At 35.7% G+C, this 22,029-nt stretch overlaps 1 protein-coding gene across 1 annotated transcript in view; it reads left to right on the forward strand.

The window, feature by feature from the left end:
- The window catches only part of LOC106962557 (collagen alpha-1(XIV) chain-like), a 73,783-nt gene that overhangs the window by 38,012 nt on the left and 13,742 nt on the right, over positions 1-22,029 (forward strand). The window contains exons 6-12 of the mRNA XM_015057028.1: positions 13,026-13,184; positions 13,256-13,375; positions 15,230-15,394; positions 16,359-16,520; positions 16,652-16,824; positions 19,832-19,958; positions 21,269-21,414. Coding sequence (XP_014912514.1) covers positions 13,026-13,184; positions 13,256-13,375; positions 15,230-15,394; positions 16,359-16,520; positions 16,652-16,824; positions 19,832-19,958; positions 21,269-21,414 — 1,052 coding nt within the window. The remainder of the gene's footprint in view (positions 1-13,025; positions 13,185-13,255; positions 13,376-15,229; positions 15,395-16,358; positions 16,521-16,651; positions 16,825-19,831; positions 19,959-21,268; positions 21,415-22,029) is intronic.

Consider the following 22,029-nt stretch of genomic DNA (forward strand, 5'->3'; position numbering starts at 1 on the left):
AAAAAAAAAAGCTGTTTCTCAGGCTTCAGGTTTGAGTAAAAACTGGAATCACAAATCAGCTCTACAACAGGTTTCATATTTTCTGTAAGGAGTTTTACTTTGGTATCATACTCCTGATTGCTGCAGCAAGCTCCAACACACACCTGTCATGGCACACTCCCTGATCATTTTTGATAGACATGTAGATAAACATTGCCTCTCAGAGTTGTTGCCATGGCAGCATGTGTTGTCTTGGGGGCTTTGAGTTTCCCTTTTTCCTATGGGTTGTCTTTGAGCTTTATGACTTGACTGATACATTGCTTTGAAATGATAAAGAAACATACAAATGGTATTTGTTCTTCAGTGTGTGTAGTGTATGCTTGTTAAATACCTTGATGCTGAACTTTACCTTCCCCTTTAACCACAGGCATGTGTGGACTTGTGATAAATACATAAAAAATGTGTTGAGGTCTTTAAAGAAAAGAAATCCAAATGTTCAAGCACATTGTTGAGTGATTCACCTGAGTTTATATTTGCTTGAATTGCTCTTAAGGCTATTTGTGTTTGAGATCCATCAATTTTTTGTTGTTTTAGTCACCTGGGTTCAGAAGTGGGAGGTGGGGCATGTTGTTATATCACTGAAGCTATAGTATGTAAAGTCCACATGCTTATTAGAAGAAAAATTAAGATGAGCTTTAGAGAAAACTTGTTTGACTCAAACTAGAAATCACAGTGTTGTCACAATACTAAAGATCATAATATTGTCTCAATGGTTGGAAAATTTGACCAAAGTTTACATAGATAAATGTGTTCATGGCTATACTTTTAGGAACATGCATCTCCGTAAGTAGGTGAAAATTACCCTAATTGGATGCATGTTTGTATTTATACCCATAAGTATAGAATTGCTAACTTCTTAAAATTTGTTCTTCACATTTCTGCAGACAAGCCTGTGCAGACCGAAGCTTGTGAGCTGCTTATTTTTGCAAGCTGTAAAACTAAAATACACACAACCAACTTTTGAAGAGTTCACTTGGTGAGGGAAAAAGGGCGGGGTCCAGCCTCTGACCAAGGCCTTTGAATCAGATTGCCAGCAACGTGATTCATGTATTGGTATAAATCAGTTCTCAGTATGTCAGCAATGCCTACATTTTAGAAACTAATGAAGCAGTCTTTAGTGGATTGTGCTTCTAATAGTTTGTAAATCAGAGTTGCTATGGTGACATGTGATAAGGTGCAATAGCACCTGATAGCAGATGGAGAATGTATCTGTAATTTTCAGGCGTAGGGCTGCAACTAATGGTAAGTTTGGCTGACTGCTGCTCTAATAATTACCTGATTAGTTGACTAATAAGCATTTATATATATATATATATCTCTTCTGTGAGATCATAAAGTGAAATAGAAATTTAGAAATGGATAAGTTATATTTTGCATTTTTTGACTTTTTTTTAACATTTTACTTTTACTTTATTATGGCACAGTATATTTCCTTCCTGCCTTATTGTTTAAAAACTACAAAAGAATATAAAGTAGTTTTTAATTTTTGAAGGCACAAAATAGAGATAACACATTTTAATCATTTTACAAGACTGAGTGGCTGAGTTATTTGTAATTAAATCTTAATATAAATTATTTTAAAGATTTTTCAGTAACATCTTTAGGACCAAGATTAAATTATAAAAGACCAGCATTCAAGCTTGTAAAATTGTTCTATATTTTTTTCTTTTCTTATTGAAAATAATGTGCCAACAGTAAATCTGTTATGGAGGTTGAGTTTAAGACATTTCAATTACTGAGCACATAAACTCATTCTTGGTACATGACCACGTTTTAGGCTTGACACGACCTATTTATTGAGGTCTAATTCCTGGACCATTTGTTCAGGCCTCCAGTAATTAGACTGCACACAGAAAGGATGGGCTGCAGAGAAATCACAGCAAGTGTCAAATGTCCCACACATCATGGGAGTATTTGTATCTGTATCTGTAGCTGTGTGTGTGTAAATGGATTACACAAAGGGCCAAATTAAACATAGTTGATGTAAGTCAGCCCATTTCTTCAACCCATTCTTCAAATATCTAGATGTTAAACTAATTTATTGAGTGAGTTTTTGCCTGTGTCTAACAAGTTCATGCAAGTCACAACTTCTATTTGAGAACATTTTCAACAATTTTCATTTCAGGTTGAGGACGTTTTCATGAAAAAATGAAAAGCTTAAACACTTAGTCATGTGTATATTCCCACACTGTTTGGAATGGGGAAAAAAAAAAATCAATGTCTTATAAAGTTGTCAAAAATTGAATTGAGTCAGGTAGCAATGGGCAACTGATCAAGAATAATCCTTAATCTGGTATTTTGATCATTTACGTTTAGTTAAACTAAAACAATGTCCAAGTTTTAGATGTGGAGAGGTTGTTTTGCCATCACCCCAATCTTTAGCTCCCTAAACAGATTCTCTGTCAAATTCAAATCAGATTCTTTAACATTAGTAAAACATTCTTCTTCAACTGTTTAACAACAGTCTTTATTATGTCACAGAGTTGAGTTTGTTAAAAAATCACTAAATATTGAAAGATCCAAAGTTTTTTTTTTGTTCCCTTATAATATGTGTAGGAAATTAAGCATGGTATAAACAAAATGTTTGCTTAGTATATAGTTTGGCATAATGCTAAGTCTTTCAGAACTGCCAGTTTAGTGCTATCAATGACATACACATAAAACTGATTGGAAGTATGCTTTCCTAATTTAAAAAATCTTCCATTTAGATAAAATATTCCAAGTGATGCACTTAATATACATTTTTATATGGGTTTATTTGGCCATGCAAATTACACTAACTTGACTTTTGGTGGAAATGTAATTAAAAAAAAAAAAAAAAAGACAGGCCAAATGTTTAACAAAGATAAGCTGTCCAAGTAATTAGGCCACATGGGTAACGCAGTAATGAATGCACAGGCATAGATGAGCCTGGAATTGACTGGAAACAAGGCACAGCTCCTGGAACACTTTCAACATGCGCGGTCCATCAGCAGGAAACACATTAGGAAGACGGACACAGCAGGATCTGCCAGCTGCAGGAATGTCTATCTGCTACACTACAAATAAAGATGAATGATCACCCAATAAATCATCTGTGTAGGGCACTTGCAAGGCCAGGGAAGGAGAGGAAGTTGATTTAGTGAAACTGAAACAGGAGCGAGGCAGTATGTAGCTGGGATGGGGGTAGAGAGGTGCAATAATGCTGGCAAAGCAGTGAGGTTCCTGAGCAGCTGAAGCTCCATCATCTTCTATTTGACACAGTGACAACCTCATTTAGATTTGAAAGAGAAATGAGGGCAGTCAGATGGTAGAAAGAGGGAGACAGAGCAGCAAATGTTTTCAGTATGATACCAACCAACTGCCCAATGCTCAGTGCACATTTTGACATCTGGTATTACAACAGAAGGACAACAGTTTAATAGGGTGTTTTTCCTCGTAGTATCCAACGATTGTAGACTCTAGAGAACTTGGCCAACATCAAAAAGACTCCAATGAGAGAAAAGGAGCAAACTTGCATGTAACGACAGAAACAAAGGGAAAAGAAGATCTCCCACAAACACAACCGTAAAAAACAAAATTTGAGCATTTCTGTGCCTGAGCTTTGTTAATGAGTGCATATCATTATAAGCAGAAAATCTGTACAGATGGAAAGATGATGCATGTTACATATTTTATTGAGACTGCTTGGAATGTGAGCTAGTTACCAAGGGCTTGTGTTGACTGTGCAACAAACTGTACTTTCTTTTAAATGTGTCATTTTTTTAAAAAAATAGCTTATTTATAAGCTGTTTCATATACTGAGACACTTAGATGCCCTTGTCAGACATTTCTGTTTTATCTTTTTCTTTTTGTCATGCCTTGAAGTGTAGCACTTTCTGTACGTTTGCCATTATGGGAAAATACTTTGTTTTTCTGTTTATTGGTGTAGCAAGTTTTTACTTTCTCCTTGTTTGTTTGGTTCAGGGTTTGTTTCTGTGTGTTGAATATTCCTCCAGGGAGCTTTTCCCTAAAGGTTTCTTAGCACAGAATGAGTTTGTTAGTTTGCAGATTTATCTCATGCTTGTAGATCTTTCTTCTTTTTCTTTTCATTCAGATTTTCCCCTGAACATCAGATTTCCCTACATCTGAAGCTCATATTAACTCTGACTCTTATCTTTCCAGTGTTTGTATATCTTTTCTTCTTTTTTGTTTTTCTCCAACTTTACTTTGCCCAAATTTCACTCCTTTATCAATCTTTTATAAAGCATTTCTTGATCACAATTTTTTCTGCTTGTGTTTTACTTTTTCTTTACTCTGTTGTGGATTCATTTTCTGTTTTGCTTTTTTCCATCAAATGTCCCTTTGTGTTTCTGTTTACTGGTGTGGCAAGTTTTTACTTTCTCCTTGTTTGCATAATTTTTGTAGCACTCAGAATGAACCATATTTGTTGTTGCATTGCACCAGTGATCCAACACTCTGGATCTAAGTTACCATGTCACAAATAATCATATTTCCTCATTTTATGTGTGCACTGAATAGACCACTTTTTGCATCTCTCTTTTCCTCATCAACAAGATATTTTACATTTAAGTATTTTCCGTAGATATGCAAAGAGTAATGTCTCTCTGCTGCCAAGAATAACCCCAAAAACATGGAGAATGTATTTTTGATGTAGTGAGCAGTAGATATGCTTTGTCAAAAAGGGAATTTACATAAAAATTTAATTAATTGCATGGTGCAAGATAAATAAATACATGCTTCTAGCAGATATTCAAGATAGATTATGCATATTAAAAAAAACCTTAAATAGAAATGGAAGATGGGAAGCTGTCATTTTACAACCTAATGAGGAACCAGCTAAGTTGGAGATCAGATATGGGAACAGTTTTGACATGTTATAGTTTTGATGAGAAATTATGATGAGTTTTTTTAGTTTCTTTATTTTGTGTGTCAAGAAGAATGTCTCTGAGACAGAGAGAGAGACGCCCAGATTGCGGAAATGCTTGCTCACAGATAACAAATGTCTTCATCTTACAATAAATGAAGGTGGAACTGTAAGATGTGATCTGATTCTTTATGAATATAATGCGTTGTGCTCTCTGAATGTGAAGTTGTTTTCTGAATTAATTATGCAGAGTTACAGTGAAAGTCACAGTAACTTTGCTTTGTTGTTCTCCTGATATTTTCACCTCACGCATGTAGTGGGACTGCAGCTTGCAGTTTGCTCTCACTCCTGCTGTTTTCTGTTTGTGTACTTGATTTGTATACCTGGTGGAATTTCCTGTGACTTAAATGTTTGGCCCACATCTACATTTTTTTTTTCTGGTTTACATATTTATGGAAGAAAAGCACAAAGTGTGTCACATTAAGTGCCAAAGTTCTCTAACTGGATTTCTTGCAGAAGTAAATTTAAGGCAGAAGTGTTGCAGCATTTAAAGATTGACAGCATAGTTCAACATCTTTTAAACAGCACTGCAATTCTACATGATTTGCACATCTTTTTGAACTTTAGATAAAAGTGCTATAGCATTTTGTGTATTTATCAAATGTTATTATTATTTCAACTTTGAAACCAACCATGAAGCAGGAATTAAGTCAGAACATAACAAAATATATACATTTTACATTTAAAATAATAATAAAAAAATCATTCTTTAACTGTAAAAATGTTTTATCCAGAACTCCTTTAGTGGCAGTTTTAGCATCACCCATTTTTTTTTTTTACCTGCGGTTGCACCTTTTGCTATAAATGATCAAGCGTAGACTAAAAGACTCATGAGATATTAGGTTTTAGGCAAAAAACTTAATATCTTATGCTCTAGTGTTTTGAACTTGCTTTTGCGATACGACTGTAATATTTAGCCAGGTGGACGGGGACGAACACCAGCAGATGTTCACACCTGAAACTGACAATGCTCAAAACGCTAAACATCACAGATTGATAGAATCAGTAGTAATCTATTTGGCAACTGCCATCTTGATTGTACTATTTACTAATATTATATTATTATAAAACATTTCCCAATATCATGCTGTTAAAACAATAACTGAAATACAGCCCAGTATACCCAATCACTCATCGCCAAAGCAACGCTCTCTTGGTCTTTCTGGGTGGTCCCAAGGCATTCCCAGGTTCTGGATCTGTCCTGGGTTCTCCTTCCAGTCCAGAGGGGTGTGCTTTGAAAACCTTCAAACGACGGGACCCAGGAGGAGTTCTGATCAGATCCCTAAAGTACCTCTACTGGTGCTTTGATGTAGCGGAGCAGCTGTTCCAGTTAAAGCTCCCCAGAGATGACAGAGTTTTTTTATCTTTAACAGTGAGCCTAGTCATCTATGCTTAAAGCTAATTTCAGTTGCTTTCATCCAGGATTTTATGTTTTTCTATAAATATCCACATCTTATGACCACAGATAAGGATTGGGACGCTGTCTGACGGGTAAATTGAGAGCTTTGCTTTTTGACTTGGCTCTTTCCTTCCTTGACAGTGTGGAGTAGCGCCCACATTATGTCAGATAAGGTCCCAAACAATCCATCCATCTCCAACTTTATTTTACTACTGCTACTAATGAAGAACCATGGACATCTCAGACACTTAGAGGAGCTAACTCATTGTTGAAAGTTTCAACAGAACCTCATCATGTGCCACAAGGAAAGCTGAGGTTCTCAAAATTCAATTAATTAAGATCCAGTCCTTGAACACCCCAAACTGGATTGGTGAAGAGAGGGAGCCTGCACTGGCAACCAGACAGTCTGCGAAGGACATACAGACCCAGCTCTTACATTAGTACGATGTTGATCAGACAGGCCTTAAATAATAGCTGAAAATAGTCAATAATGCAGTAATTACTCAATAGGAGGCTCATACCTATTTGCTAGGTGGGTTCATTTTTGGCCAACCAGTAATGTAAACAACCTTACTATGAGCATACATAAACAAGTGGTAACCAGATTAGTTTAAAAATCCAATTACTTTCTCTTACATTTTTGCCATTGTGGAATGACGGAGAATGAGAGAGCTGACCTTTTGTCTTCTTGGCATGTAAATCAGTTTGTGTCTCCATAGATATTTTGGAACAAGCCACTATAAGTACTATATGTACTCTCTGACATTGAAGCTGTTAACTTTACAGTTGCAACTCTTCCTATAAACACCTTAAATGTAAACTTCCTCTCCTTCACAGTGTGTTGGAAAAGTATGTATGCAGCTTAATTTAATTAGATTTTTTTTATGGTAGGCAAATACAAAGTTATGCATTAGAGTGAAGTGAAAGAAAAATTTGTGCATGGATTTGAATCTTTTCATACAAATGTGTCTCAGAAATGTGGAATGCATTGAGCAATTTAAGTAAAATCTAATGCAACCAAATGCATTCATCACCTGCTAATAGTAAATAAAATCCACCTGTGTTTAAGTCATTCTCAGTATAAGTCCAACTGTTCTAAGAAGGCCTTGGATCTTTGCTTATGAAACATCATTTAGCAGCAGCATGAAGATAAAGGAACACACACACCTATTCTTTTTTAAAAAACAAAAGGTTTAAGATTCACAACTAACAAAAATATCAACACTGGTGGGTTGAACTCAAGTGCATGGCACACCTTTGTGATTTTTATTTGTAAAAAGAAAAATACATTGAATATCATGTTTTATTTTTCTTCTATGTCACAATTATACACTACAGCATGCTGATCTATGACATAAATCATAGTAAAGCATTTTGATGCTTGTATTTATTTGACAAAATGCCAAAAAGTTGAATAGATATGAATAATTTTGCAAGGGGGTGAATATGTGGTTTAATCATACAGAGTGCCTCAGGCGTTAAGCAAATAATAACAATGCTAGTAATGCCAGATAAGTTGCAACCATAGCCACCGAGTATAGAAGTATATGATAGACAGTATATTGTTTGAGTATAGTATTCAGTTTTTTACTGTATAGTACACAATAAAAAAATATTTTTTGTTTTTCTGTAAAGGTAACTGAACACTTTCTGCATTTGCAGACATAAATCTGCATAAGAATACCAGTAAACACAAAGGACTCATTAAAATATTGTTTATAATTTGGCGACTAAGGTCAAGTCCTCTGCTTAATACTTCTGACATCCACCGTCTCGGGTTGTGCCTCAAACTTTGACTTTTTAACCTGTGAAGAAGCGGCCTGAGGGACCTTTGCTAATGGCTGTCTTATTAAGAATCTATCAGTAAACATGTTGCCTTTGTTTCTGTTCATGCATATCTCTTTTTGGCTGCATCCCTTTGCTTTTATCTCTCAAAATTTCATTTTTTCACTAAATCTCATAGGATCAATTTGTAACTGTCCAGGAAAGTTGAAACGTGTCATTTAAACTGAAGATATTAGCAATAGCTTTGCACACACTTGCTAATGTCAGAATGTCCCCTAAATGGGGGTGATCAATATAGCTGCCAGCATAATAATTAATACCTTTGCATAACTAACTCACTAATTTCCTCATTAGCTTTACAATGTCAAATTTGAAACACATTTTAATTTGTCACAACTGTCAAATTTATATGTGGCAAAAGTTTAAAACTCTCTTTATTAAACTCTCAGAATTGACCCAATCAATTGCATTTTTCAACATGTTTTTGTTTCAGATAAATTCTATTGTTAGTAAATTCATTAAACATTTTCATAAGAAGTAGCTGCAGGCTGTGACTTGCAGGCTGCAAGTCAATTTAACCACCTAGATGGTTAAATGCTGAAGTAATTCAGTAATCCATCACTTCAAGGCTTTACTTTATTAAGAAAGTTGCATCTTTTTATTTTAACAGTTTGGTTTTTAGATTGGGGTTGGAAATGATCTTCTACTCCAGATTGAGAAACTTAAGTATTGCAAGGTGCTCTGCAAATTGACTAGATGCTCCGTCATTCATAAATATTTTAGGAATTAGGTATTTGCCTTAGATTCTGAGTAGAATCGCTTCTCTCCCTCTTCTAAAGGAGCCAGTTGAGGTGGTGTGGTCATCTGGTAAAGATGTGTTCTGAATAAGTGCTTAGGTATTCTGCATGTCTTAATGGGAAGAGACCTGAGGGCAAGCCAGCTACTTTGTGGAGAGATTGTATCTCCTTGGTGAATAGGGTAGGGAATGCCTTGTTGACCCCAGATGAGCTACAGATGATAGCGGTGGAGTAGGTGACTGGATGATTGATCAGTTTTCCAGTTTATCTTCTATGATTATTTCCACATTCATGACCAACACCCCAATATAGTTTAACTTTTGAAGCAGCTATAAAAATCAGGTATATGTATACTAGCCAAGGGAACTATCTGCATTGGGTTTTGGATAATATTAATAAGCCAATCAATGCCAAGGAAAATAAATGATGCACCTGGAATGACTACTTTCCAAATGCCAGCCAATCGAGTGAACTCGGTTGCATTGCATCAGCTTATGTTAGCTTCAAAATCTTGGTGCAAAGTGAATTGAATGGATTGATGAGACATTTAAATGTTTGTGACCGAGGAATTACATGATTCAAAATTGTCTGGTTGTTAGATCACACAATTATATCAGTGCACATGCAACCAGAATGCTGTATATTCCTAGGAGATATTTTGCTCTCTCTCCAAATTAGCGTAGCTTGCCCAGCTGCTCAGACTGTTTGGTCCAAAAGTGCCTAAAGAAGTATTACTATTTTCTCTCACCAATTTCACACTTTCTTTTTCAGTTAGGCAAAATGAGGACACTTCCTAAGATAGCACTTGTAACACAACAGAATAGGCCTAATTATGGTGTTAGTGTAGGGGTGCTGGTTGGGCATTCTCTCTGAGAATAAGAAATAATAAATGGGTAGGAGTTGGAAATCAAGCCAAAGGAAAGAGCATTGTTATTTACCACAGACATACTTTTGCACTTACGCCCTGTAATATATGAGTGTCTGTGGCTCTTCCTTTGCTTCCTCCTCTCTCTTCCACCCTTTCACCACCAGTCCAGGTGTCAGTCTTTTACAGAGCTGGCTCTAAAGCTCTAAATCCCTGTCTAACTTTTTGGTTTTGCTTCCTGCACTGACTGAAATGAATCCTTCCTTTCTGGCATTGAACTCGTTTAAATCCTTCCTCTTAACAACATCTTTGTTCAGGGATATTATGTGTTATAACACGGATATTTCCGTGTTATATTGCTTTATTTTCTGATACATTCTAACAGGAAATGGTGGGAAGGATTTCAGCACATAATCAAATTAACACAAGCATGTTGTGTTTTTGGTGACTTTATATTTCAGATTAGAGGATATTGTTCTAAATGTTTGAGTGTTTTAGAGACAGTCATTTTTTTTTTTTTTTTTTTTTTTGCTAGTGAAATTCATAGGCCTTCTGTCTGAAACAAATGCGGAACAAAAGTTAAATCCTTGAAGTGTTTAACATCGGAGTCAAGTTTCATTTAGTCAAACTTTTCTTCTATTACTTGTCACTTGTTCTGATTGGTAATAGAGAAACTAAATCGACTCGCCTTCACCAAAAGTCATAAGAAGACACAAACTGAGACTGACTATTTAATTAAACTGGTGTGAACAATGTAAGGTGTATCATCTTAGCAGCAGCTAAGCCTTATAGGAGTTTGAGGCCGAAATCTGTGCTTCTGCTTTTGAAGTTGCAAAACCATTTGCCAAATAGCAGCAATTCAAATAGTTCATGGAGAGCTTGTAAAGAGTCTCTGACAATGTTTGGAACCTGTTTCTGAAATAACTCTGAAACATCTTTGAAAGAGAGTATTTACACTACAGTGCCATTCTCAACTCCCCTCGGTCTTCAAGGCCCTCCTGTTTGTCATATGGCAGATAAAATGAAGAAAACAGATATTTATCACATGTCTGAGAACTGCAGACAGTATAAGCAACAATAAATATTATAAGGCCTCAAATGTTTTTCTTTTTGATGAGGTTTCTTAATTCTGAAAATACATATCTACTGTAAAGCCGTATTTCAGCAGATGACAAAAAGACTGAATAGATCAAAGGAAAGTTGCTCTGTTTTATCTATTTGAATTTCCAGCTTTTGTGTGACAGCTTTTGGAAATATTGACATCTTTTTTATCTAAAGGATCTTTTTTTCTGTGTAATACAGACAAAGACTGCTGTGTTAGTAATCACTAATACAAGATGTATAAGACAGTTTCAAATGTCAGCTTTGTAATTGAGTTCCTTTTAAATTGACCAAATCAGATATTCACACTGATAATATCAATGGCAACTTAAGACAAGAAGGCTAGAAAAATGTGCTTTAGCATCATGCGTTAAAGTTCCTAAAGTAAAGCGAGTAAAGTCAGAATGGAAAGGTCAAAGCTTAAAAAAAATACACAAATTAGGGCATCAGAAGTTTTAAATGTCACTGTGTGTAAGCAAACTTGAAACTATGTTTAAATTAGATTTATCAAAGGAAGGATTTTTTTTTTCTTAAAACTTAACTGGAAATGTTGCATAGAAAGGGAAATTGGGGAAGCTGAGGATTTTTCCAATTGAGTCATTTCCAGTGGAATTGTGGAAATTTGTTTGGAGCTAACCTGAAATTAGGTTAGTTTAAGCACATTTGATTATAATTATATTAAATATAATTATAACAAAATTCTATATTATATTATATATAAGTATGCACTCAAATATATAATTAATAGTATGCTAGTTTATGTAGTCCATGGACTCAGACATGTATCCTCCATAAGCCTGGGTTCTAAATTGTCTATGTAACTCAGGAAGGCACAGTGCATGTAGGGACATGGCCTCAATAAACCTTCAGTAAACAGTGCATGACGTCTGCATAATTGAGGAATAGCATATATTTACTAAAGTGTACCTGCTTGACGTCTGATATGCTAAATTATATTTCTCCGAATATATCTAAAACCCTATAAAGGACCAAAGTTCAAATTCCCATTCACTTCCATGGAAAACTTCAGATTTTCAGAATTCTCAGAACATTTTCAACCCTATTTTTAATTAACTAAATAATATCAAGGAAATCACAGCAAAATTAAGCATTTTCTGATTGCTACGTTAAACCTTCCCAGTAAGCGGTCAATGTCCTTTTCCTCCATAAAACCAACATCAAACACCATAAGCTTTAAATTTTATCCTTTCAACTGCAGCTTCCTGATTGTGTCTCCTGTGTCGTTGCTTCCTTCTACCCACCAAATATATATTTAATCACTGCTCAGACATTTAAAACAAACCAGGAAGGAGGCTCACATTCCAACACTGCTGAGACTTGCCAGAAGAGATACCCCACTAAGTTCCTGTCAACGTTGAATAAAACGACTGCTGAAGAATGCCCCTGCCAGCCCTCCGATCACTCACTCTTATAACCTGCTCCACTCTGACAAAATGTTAAAACATGCTGTGACCTGAAAGGAATATTCTCCAATATCTGTAGGGTAAGAAATTATGCGCCAACAGCTGCAAAAGCTCTAAAAAGTTCAAATATATACAGTAGATAAACCATGGGAGCAAATGGGTCAACTATGTATCAGATTCATGCTGACGAGACGTTTTTGTATGGACACCCGTTGCTCCTGTCCTGCGATCCCTGCTCTAGGAAGTTTCCCAGAGATGTGGAAATGGTTGGTTGAAATAAAGTTGTTTCCTTATTCTGTTGGCCTTCGACTTTCTCTGTTTGCCGTATGAGCGTTTGTAAATGAACTGCTGTTGGCTCATTAGGGCCTGGTCTGCTTTATCACCCAGTAAACTATTGAGACAAACAACAGAGAGGGCCGTTATTTTTCATCTGCTGAAACTAAGCACCTCGGTCCTCTGGGGTTTAATTATACTGCGTTGAAGTGAATTAGAATTAATGAAACACTTTGTAATACTTTAGGACAGAAGCTGCAGATCTAATTGTCCTACTTTTACCTCTGCAGGTTCAACATGTGTGAGCACTATACTGGTATATCAAAGTTTGATATAACTTTAATTTCAATCATTGCCTGATGTCTTTTGGGGTTTAATTACCATTTTTAAAAATACTAATTTTTTTGCCTTTGCTTTATTTTTTTCACTTTGTCAGCTGAAGATGGATTCATGTGCAAGACTCCTGCCATAGCCGACATTGTGATTCTGGTGGATGGCTCTTGGAGTATCGGTCGGATTAACTTCAGGCTGGTTCGAGCCTTCCTAGAAAACCTTGTCAATGCCTTTTCTGTGGAATTTGACAAAACAAGAATAGGTGAGTTTTGTTTGGGATTTTTCCTCTTTCAATTGCTTGAACGACGTCTTATCTCTTATTGTCCAATGCAGGACTTGCTCAGTACAGTGGAGACCCCAGGATTGAGTGGCATCTGAATGCTCACACTACCAAAGAGGCTGTGATAGAGGCTGTGAAAAACCTGCCCTATAAAGGAGGAAACACACTGACAGGTACGCTGCCAAGCAAATTCTCACCCTGCTTTGCGGTTATTATAGTCTTCCAAACACAGATGAGCAAATAGATGACATTGAGAGGTGGAACTGGAATAAAGCCAGTTTTCTACCTCGGTTTATTAAATTCCCTCTGGTGCAGTTAATTTCAGGTTGGTATTTATAGATTCAATAACAACCTTTGCTGATCGGATGAGACTGTGAATCAGAAGGTCAGGACAACAAAAAATGACTTCCAATGTTGATTTGATATTCTGCAGCAGGAAAATGAAAAAGTACATTGAAGCATAAAAGAAGTGCAGCGTACATTAGAAGGACTACAATTGCATTTTTACTTTATGGAAATTGCCTTTATTGCATAGTATGTATTGGATGAGACATTATGCGGTTAAACTGTATTAATATATCGATCAATCCAAGATTGGATCAGAGATGTCAGTGTGGGCTACCTCTGAACTCAGCTGCTCATTATGTGATCAAACTCAGAAGAAAAAAAAAAAAAAAAAAACTTGTCAAACTAATAGCGACACTTCAGACCAGTTAAGTTACAATCTCTGACAGTGGCTCCTGCCTTGGTTCTGACAAGTTTTAGCTTCTCTTAGGAAGGGAAATTCAGGCTACAATCAAACCATCAAGCCGGTACATAATGCATCTTTAAAATAATTGGTGGGTACAAGGTTTTTATTTTACATTAGATGTCCTCTTGTCAAGCAGATAGTGCAGTGTTTTTTCAATGCTAGTACAACTGCATGAAAACAGTACCACATGACACTACAATATTCTGATTACATTTTGCAGTGTTGATTGTGAATAACCCACATTTTGCTTTCTATTAATTCCCTCCACTATCTCTGACTTTTAGTAGAGTGATCGGTGAAATCTCTGTGGACATAAAGGGCAATGAAAGTCTGCCCAAAGGCCAAATATATTATTGTGTAAAGCATGGAACCTGTTATTGTGATAACTGTGCTTCAATTTCATGTGCACATGTAAAAAAAAATATTTTCTAATATGGTAAGACACGAGTTTTATGTTATTTCATTGTAAAAGATACAATGAAATAACAAACATTTCAGTTTGTTTCCTCACAAAAACAAACTGAAAATAAGCAGACTTGATGTTTAGTAACATTCACACAAAAATAATTTATATTCATTAGTATATGTGAAATCGTTTTTTTTTTTTGTTTTGTTTTTTTTTTGCTGGAGTGTTACTATCATTCTTTTAAATTTACTGGCTACTTTGAAACTAAGAAAATAGACATTTGTAATTCTGAAACTGTTTTTCATTTCTCTTTCCAATTTTCCAACTTGTCTAAGTCTGCTTGCCTAATTAGATATAATATTTATTACATGTCTTCATGTTTTTGAGGCATTTTACAAATTTACATCTATTTTTCTTTTATTTATTCATGTTTTTTGTGGGAGTAATGTAGCAAGTTTCTAACCTTTGCTTGTTTTTATTTATTTTTAATATTGCCTTTGATACTTATCTGTTGTTTTGTGCGGAGCTCTTGAGCTACCTTTCTGCAGCCCTGTTCTTTACATTTTTAAACTTGCTATGCAGTGTCATTTCCTGATGTTATGACTGAAGAGAACCTCTCTTAGCTCTTCACTTGAGACTTATGATGGCCTTCTCTCCCTTTATGTTAAACACTTTTTTTATTCTCTAGCTATCTGACAGTAGAAACTAACAATGACTTGGCTTGTATTCAACTATTAGTCTTTTGCTTTCCAAGACTCGTACGCCTGAATGTATTTAGATAGATAATTTTAATATGTTATTACTTGCAACTTCTACTTTGTTTATCTTTTTTTTTTATTTACTGACATTGTACTGTTCTCAACAATCCAGGTCTGGCTCTCACCTTTATACTGGAAAACAGCTTCAAAGTAGAATCTGGGTCCCGGCCTGGTGTGCCAAAAATAGGAATCCTCATCACTGATGGGAAATCCCAAGACGATGTGATTCCTCCTGCCCAAAGCCTGAAGGATGCTGGGATAGAACTGTTTGCTATTGGTATGTCCCCTCTGTATTAACTCATGTCTTTTCTTTGTCATATCTAGTAAACATGTTTAGTTTTCTGTATAGTTTCTGAGTGCCCTGAGCAGTGGAATAACCGTTCGCCCAATAAAAGGATTGGAACACCTGCCACTGGAAACACTTCAGCAACAGTGCAGACAGAGTGTCTGCATAGTGTAGCCTGAGAATATTTGTTGGGTTACTGTTTTATATATATGCAAAGCATTCTGCAACATATGCATTGACTCTACGCAACTGAACCTTTTGTCACCAGTCGTATTCAATACATTGGAATATTTAAAACAAATTTTTATTAACTACATTTGTTAAGTTAAACAGTTTATGTAGATTAATTACAGACTTATGTTTTCAAGCCTCTCCTTTTAAAAAATATATTTAATTAAAAGCTTAATATTGGAGGTTAGATCTTACATCACGCCAATGACAAGAAAAAATAAATAAATAACACATACATGTTGGCTTAATGAAAAGTATGTTTATCGCCTGGGGACAGGTTGTTATTTTTAAAAGGTACCGTTATTCTGACAAATGAGCACCATCAGAATGTGGATGCTGATTTATCTAGTATGACTACATATAGTGTACATGAGTATCCTACCTGGGATACAAAACATCAAATATTATTTTAAAGCCACCTTGTTTGAACATTAAAATGCAAGGTAGATAAGCAATTCGTGCAACAGGGTCACTTTTTTTTTTTCTTAAATTACAAGTTTTGAAATTCAGACTTTCACCTGTTGTAGAAATTAGACAAAATTTGTTGCATGTTTTGCAAACATTTCTGATAATTTTTTTATCCAGTGTGTAAAATGAAATCCTCTCTCTTTCCCTCTCCTTGTTGCATCATCAGAAACCTCTCCTCAGCACCTTTCATGTTTTTTTTTTTTGCCTCACAGTCTAAATTTTCCTCTCTCTATTTCTGCCTCTCCTCTCCTTTCAGGTGTGAAAAACGCAGATGAAAACGAGCTGAAGGCCATTGCGTCTCCTCCCGAGGAGACTCACGTCTACAACGTGGCAGACTTCAGTGTGATGAGTGACATCGTGGAAGGTCTCACCAAGACAGTCTGTGACCGTGTGGAACAGCTTGACAAAAAAATAAAAGGTTCAAGTCGGTTAATAAATCCTAATGCACATTGGTTACTTTTTTTTTTTTTTTTACATTTCTGTTAATATCATTTATAGAAATTGAACACTGCCATGTGTCACTTCTAATTTGGTCTTTATGCTTTGCAGGAGGAGGAGGAGAGCCAGCTCCACCCGTCACCTCCATTGCACCCCCTCGTAATCTGGTGACATCAGAGATTACAGCTCGTAGTTTTCGGGTTACATGGACGCACGCGCCGGGCCAAGTGGAGAAATATCGAGTGGTGTACTATCCAGCCAGTGGAGGACAACCAGAAGAAAAAGTATCTGGTTTCTACTGTATTTTTATTAAAATTTTGTATGTGTATATATATATATTTTATATATTCACGAAATTGCAGCTATTTTTATGACATTTCTTACACTGAGTTACATCAGGGTTGTCCTGGTTGGTCCAAAATCCTAAATAGCTTTTTAATTATTCCATAATCATGTCCTGAACTCGGGTATAATTTATGTTTATATTAATCCATCTGAATAATCAGAGGGTGTCATCATGCAACTGATTAAATTTCTGTCTTAATTTTAACTCTTAATCTGTGATCCAAGGCCAGAAACATTATAATCCACAAAGGCAAGAAAAAGAAAATCACTTGAAATGTTATACCACCCTGAACAAGTACACTCAGTTTGATTCCAAACTCTGCAAGTGATATCTCCTTCACACCAGATTAGGACTACCTCTCAGTGTCCACGAACTCCAGGGCTGTCCAAATGCTTCAACAAAATATTTATTTCAAGTGACAAAAACAGTCATCACTCTACTGCACTTTGCAATAACTATTTGTGAAATTTAAACTATATTGCCATAAACAATAGGTCACTTGCCTTGACACACATATACAGACAAACTAATATCACATAGCAGTTATGAGGTCAGTCACTGATGTTGGAGAAAATGGCATCGTGGCACTCTGCCTGAATTCATCCCAAAGGTGTTTTTATAATGTTGAGGTCAAGGGTCTCTGCAGACCATTCTGGCTCTTCTACACCAAAATCACTCATCCATGTCGTTATGAACTTTTAATGAGGTTTCCATGTCCAAACAGTTTGGACATGGAAAATAAAACTGTGAAAAATGTATTTGCATGCTCAAACATTACACTTTTAAAAAGCAGTTTGCTTCACACTTTACGTTTTACTCAATGCAGTCAAGTGACGTTCTGTGAAATGACTTTTCTTTGATGGAGTAAGAAAAAATTTGAGTCTAAATTTTTTGCAAAATCAAACTTTCCTCAGTCTTGTGCGGTCTTCTCCCCATCTGGCACTTTTATTGGACACAAAGTCAAGTGCATAACAATGCCTCCACACAGGAGGTTGCTGTATCATGACACTTTTTTTGGGCATTTATTTAAATATAAATTGTGGAACCTTCTGCACAAATAAGAACTTTACCATAACTCACTTGGAATGCTATCAGCTATCAGCACTCCAAGTGATAGGGTTGTTGTTTTGGTCTGAGACTACTACCTCATGGTCTGTGCTGTTTCAAATTCTCTGATGACAAATTTATGTTGGAGCACCTGGGTCGCATTTCATGAATAACCTGTCACTGCTACTCAATGCCTCACCCAGGACCATGATATATTGCCACCATGATGATAAACCACCACAACCTCCCTACTGAAGTTTTATGAATTTTTGAAACGGTTGGGTAATTCTAGCAATCGATCATGCATGATGGGAAGCATCTCAGATTGTTTCTAAAGACTTCTCCAAGCGCTGACAAAGGCCTCCAGTGATCTGACTGTCAAATGTCCTGTCTTTGTTGTGAAGGGAACCTGACTACAGTAAATATTTATGATTTGACCGAGATCATTTTTATCACATCTCCCATGTTCACTCAGCCCTAGGTATCAAGTCCCAAGACTTGGAGTGTTTTCTTTAGGCACCTTAATTGATATTAGTTTGCAGGGGATTTCCCAGCACAAGGCAAATAAAACGCCTAAGTGCTGATTTAATGACGGCATTTTTAATTAAAGCCGCTCTGCTAATCCTTTCAGGGTCACCTCAACAATTTCAGTTCTTGGAGTGATCTGCATAGTAAATGGGGACTGTTCTGTGAAATTTGCCATTAGGGAATCATAAAACCAAATGCCTCTTTATACTGAGGTAAACAAGATTGTATCCACCTTTGTGTTTCAGCTGCTACAGTGATGGGAATATTGAAAACATTAATATGCTAAACAAATAAGGTCATAAACTGGACATGTTCAGTTCCTCCAAGGCTTGTTTGGGGTTTTATTCAATGCACACTTAAATCTTTTACCTGGTTGCTTTATGTGTGGAGATTTTCTGTCACATAGTCAAAGTAAATTTAATTAAATTTGCTTTGAAACTTGATTCTCTCAGATTTTTTTCTATTTCTTAATTGCTATCTGATTTCATCACACCTCATCTGAAGGAAACAAAAACTGCAGTGACAAGTGGTGTGTTTGCAAGCTCGAAATTCTTACAAGTCATTTATTTGACAACTGAAGGAAGTGAAAAACCAGAATGAAATTTTAGCTAAAACTATTTTGTGAGAAGAAAATTGGTTGAAATGTTTCCTCCCTTTTTATTTTCAACTGTTAATTTCTACAATTATTATATGAGTACTTGGTAATCTTTTTTTTAGCATTTTGGCTCAGACTTTGACTTTAGTTTTACCTCATAATGTTTTTGGACATTGGAAGAAACCTGGACTGACTTGCTAATTCCAGCTTTTTGAAGAGCTCCTTGTTTATTAGCACTCTTAATAAAAATATGTAAAAAGCCTCAAACTAAATTATTATTCATTGCAGGTGAATAACTCACCATTAATTTGGTTAAAGAAATCACATTTTAGGAATAATAATGTGTTCATAAAATCCTTTTTGACACATTGACTAGCACTCCTAAGAGTTCCTATTAAAGATGTGTCACTGTAGTATTTTTAGGAGTATAAACATTCATTTTTTAATTGTTTTATTTTGTAATCCAAGACTTCCTGTTTTCCCAGTCTATAAACATGACCTCATATAAAGGTGTATTTGTCATGGTCACTCAAAAATGTGAAGAATAAGACATTGGCATTCAAGTAAGGCTAATTAGTGGTAAAAGCTGCCAACCTAAACTTGCCCATATTTATAAGAATTAAAAAACCTAAAACAACTGAGACTGTGACAAAACAGACCGGTAAAAGGAGCCATGGCCATAAATAAACTTAATCTGAAACTTTTTTCCTGTTTGTTTAGTGGTTGTAAAGCTGTCTTCGGAGATCCAGATCCTGATTTTAAGGCTGTCTTTCAGGTGGTTTTGGGGACGGAGAACAGCGTGGAGCTGACGCACCTGAACTCACTCACAGAGTACCAGGTGGCCGTTTTTGCCGTCTACCGAAGCTCCGCCAGCGAGGCCCTGAGAGGAAGTGCCACCACATGTAAGCATCTGTGGTTACAACCTATAAAAAACAACAATTTTAAGGCTTTTAACTGCACTGTGCTTACATCAGGTTGCTTAAGAAGAAAATAGCTTATTTTTCACCTCCTTAAAAAAAAACAGCTCTTAATTTTCAGACTTGCATATATATATATATATATATTATTCTTGAAGTGATTGGAGTTGTTTTTTAAATATCCTTATGAAAACAACTTGCCTGTTAAAACTTAATTGATGTATTCAGGGGAATTTGTATTTTTGGTTTAAAACCCAGCAGTTAAAAAAGCAACATTTGTTCCTTTTTATATAAAACAATGTCCTGCACTTAATTATTTTTTAATGTTATGTAGAATAAGATTATTAGACACCTGCAGAAATGGTCTATCAATGTTCTTATTGCACAAATTTGACACCCTTTTCTTATTCTATTTGCTATGAAGAAACAAGATTTACAAACCCATGTTAAATGCTAAATATTTGGGCTATCTGTTAGCATCACTGACCATGTTTTAGTGAAGAATGATTAAATACATGAACTGTTTTCAGCAAACTAACAAGCAGCTCACAGGAATGTATTACTATTCTCCGTGCTTCCTGAGAAAACTCTGATTTCTTCAGCACTTTCTCTGGCACCTCATAGAAATGACTTTAAAAAATAGAACTGATATTACAGAGAAATGTAATGTAATGGTTTTGAAACCTTTTGAAAGCTTTGTATTCATCCATACTGGTAACAAGCCCCTGCATTTGCTATGGGAACTGAAAGGAAATTGGGTAACAATATTATTAAACTTAGCTTTGCAGAAACTAAACATAAACTAATCATCACAATGAAATTTGTCATATGTCTTATGCAAAACCAATAAACATTAAAAGTGAGCCATAAATGCAATGTAGGAGTTCCATTATGCATAGGACTTATCCTACTAATCAATAGATAGTTTTGTTTAGGTCTAATTCTAAAACTGTTGCATGAGGCGTCATCCTGACACACCAGAGCAACCTGTACTGCGTAATAGCTGCTCAATTATTAAAATGAGAAATTCCTCCCTGCTGGTCAAAAAAGAAAATTAAGTAACAGGTTGAGCTGTCTCTACAGTTAACGGCGTTTGGATATTGCCATGAGGGGTCGATATTGTTTTTTAATGTGTCATTAAATCTGATTTGGCTTCTATTTAATCCTTATATTAAATCCCAAAGGGTTGAATAAAGTTTATATCTTTGATCAACATTTTGACTGTACATTTATAAAAGTGGGTTATTTTTTAAAGTGGTCAACTTATCAGTGTGATATGTGGCTTTGTCTTGCAGTGGCACTGCCCACAGTGAACAACCTCGAGTTGTTTGATATAACTCACAGCACCATGAGGGTCCGCTGGAAGATCGCCGCGGGGGCTTCGGAGTACATGATCCTGTACGCCCCGCTGACTGAGCAAGAAGCTGCAGATGAGAAGGAGGTAAACAGCAGGTCCACTAAATGTGAAAACGAGAAAATTTATAAAGCACAAGTAATGGAAGTAACACATTTCCTAGAGCAGTTGCTACACTTTTTATAGTCTCATTTACCCGTTGTCTTCTGCTTAAAAACTGCTGCATTTTTCAGGTCCGTTAAAGAAAAATGTCTAAAATGTCTTTTTTAGGATTGAGTAATGTTCACCTGTTGCACAGTTTGTGAAAACCTGGATGAGACTTTATTGTCAAAGTGAAGAAATGATTTTAATGTGGTCTATATATGTTAGGCAGATCATGCAGCTGCTGGTTGAGCAATCAACCCTCCACCAATCAGCTAACTCAATAGTGATCACATGTCTTCATACAGAGAGATGAAAATAAAAGAAAGATAAACTGTATTTTAAGAAAAAAATAAAACTTGATGGAAGAGTGAACAAAAGGAAAAGGGACAATTTATACAAAACAAACATAGAAAATACAATTACATTACCTCCAACAATAAAAAGCAATATTCTATATTTTGTCTTTATTTTCTGTAAAAAAAAAAAAAAAAAAAAAAAAAAAAAAATTTTACCCCAAAAATTGGGGGTCCACTTTTCAAAAAGGGCAACAAAAAAAAA

Source organism: Poecilia latipinna, unplaced genomic scaffold (assembly GCF_001443285.1).
Source record: "Poecilia latipinna isolate Pla-1442-1.1 unplaced genomic scaffold, P_latipinna-1.0 Scaffold1430, whole genome shotgun sequence".
Taxonomy (NCBI): domain Eukaryota; kingdom Metazoa; phylum Chordata; class Actinopteri; order Cyprinodontiformes; family Poeciliidae; genus Poecilia; species Poecilia latipinna.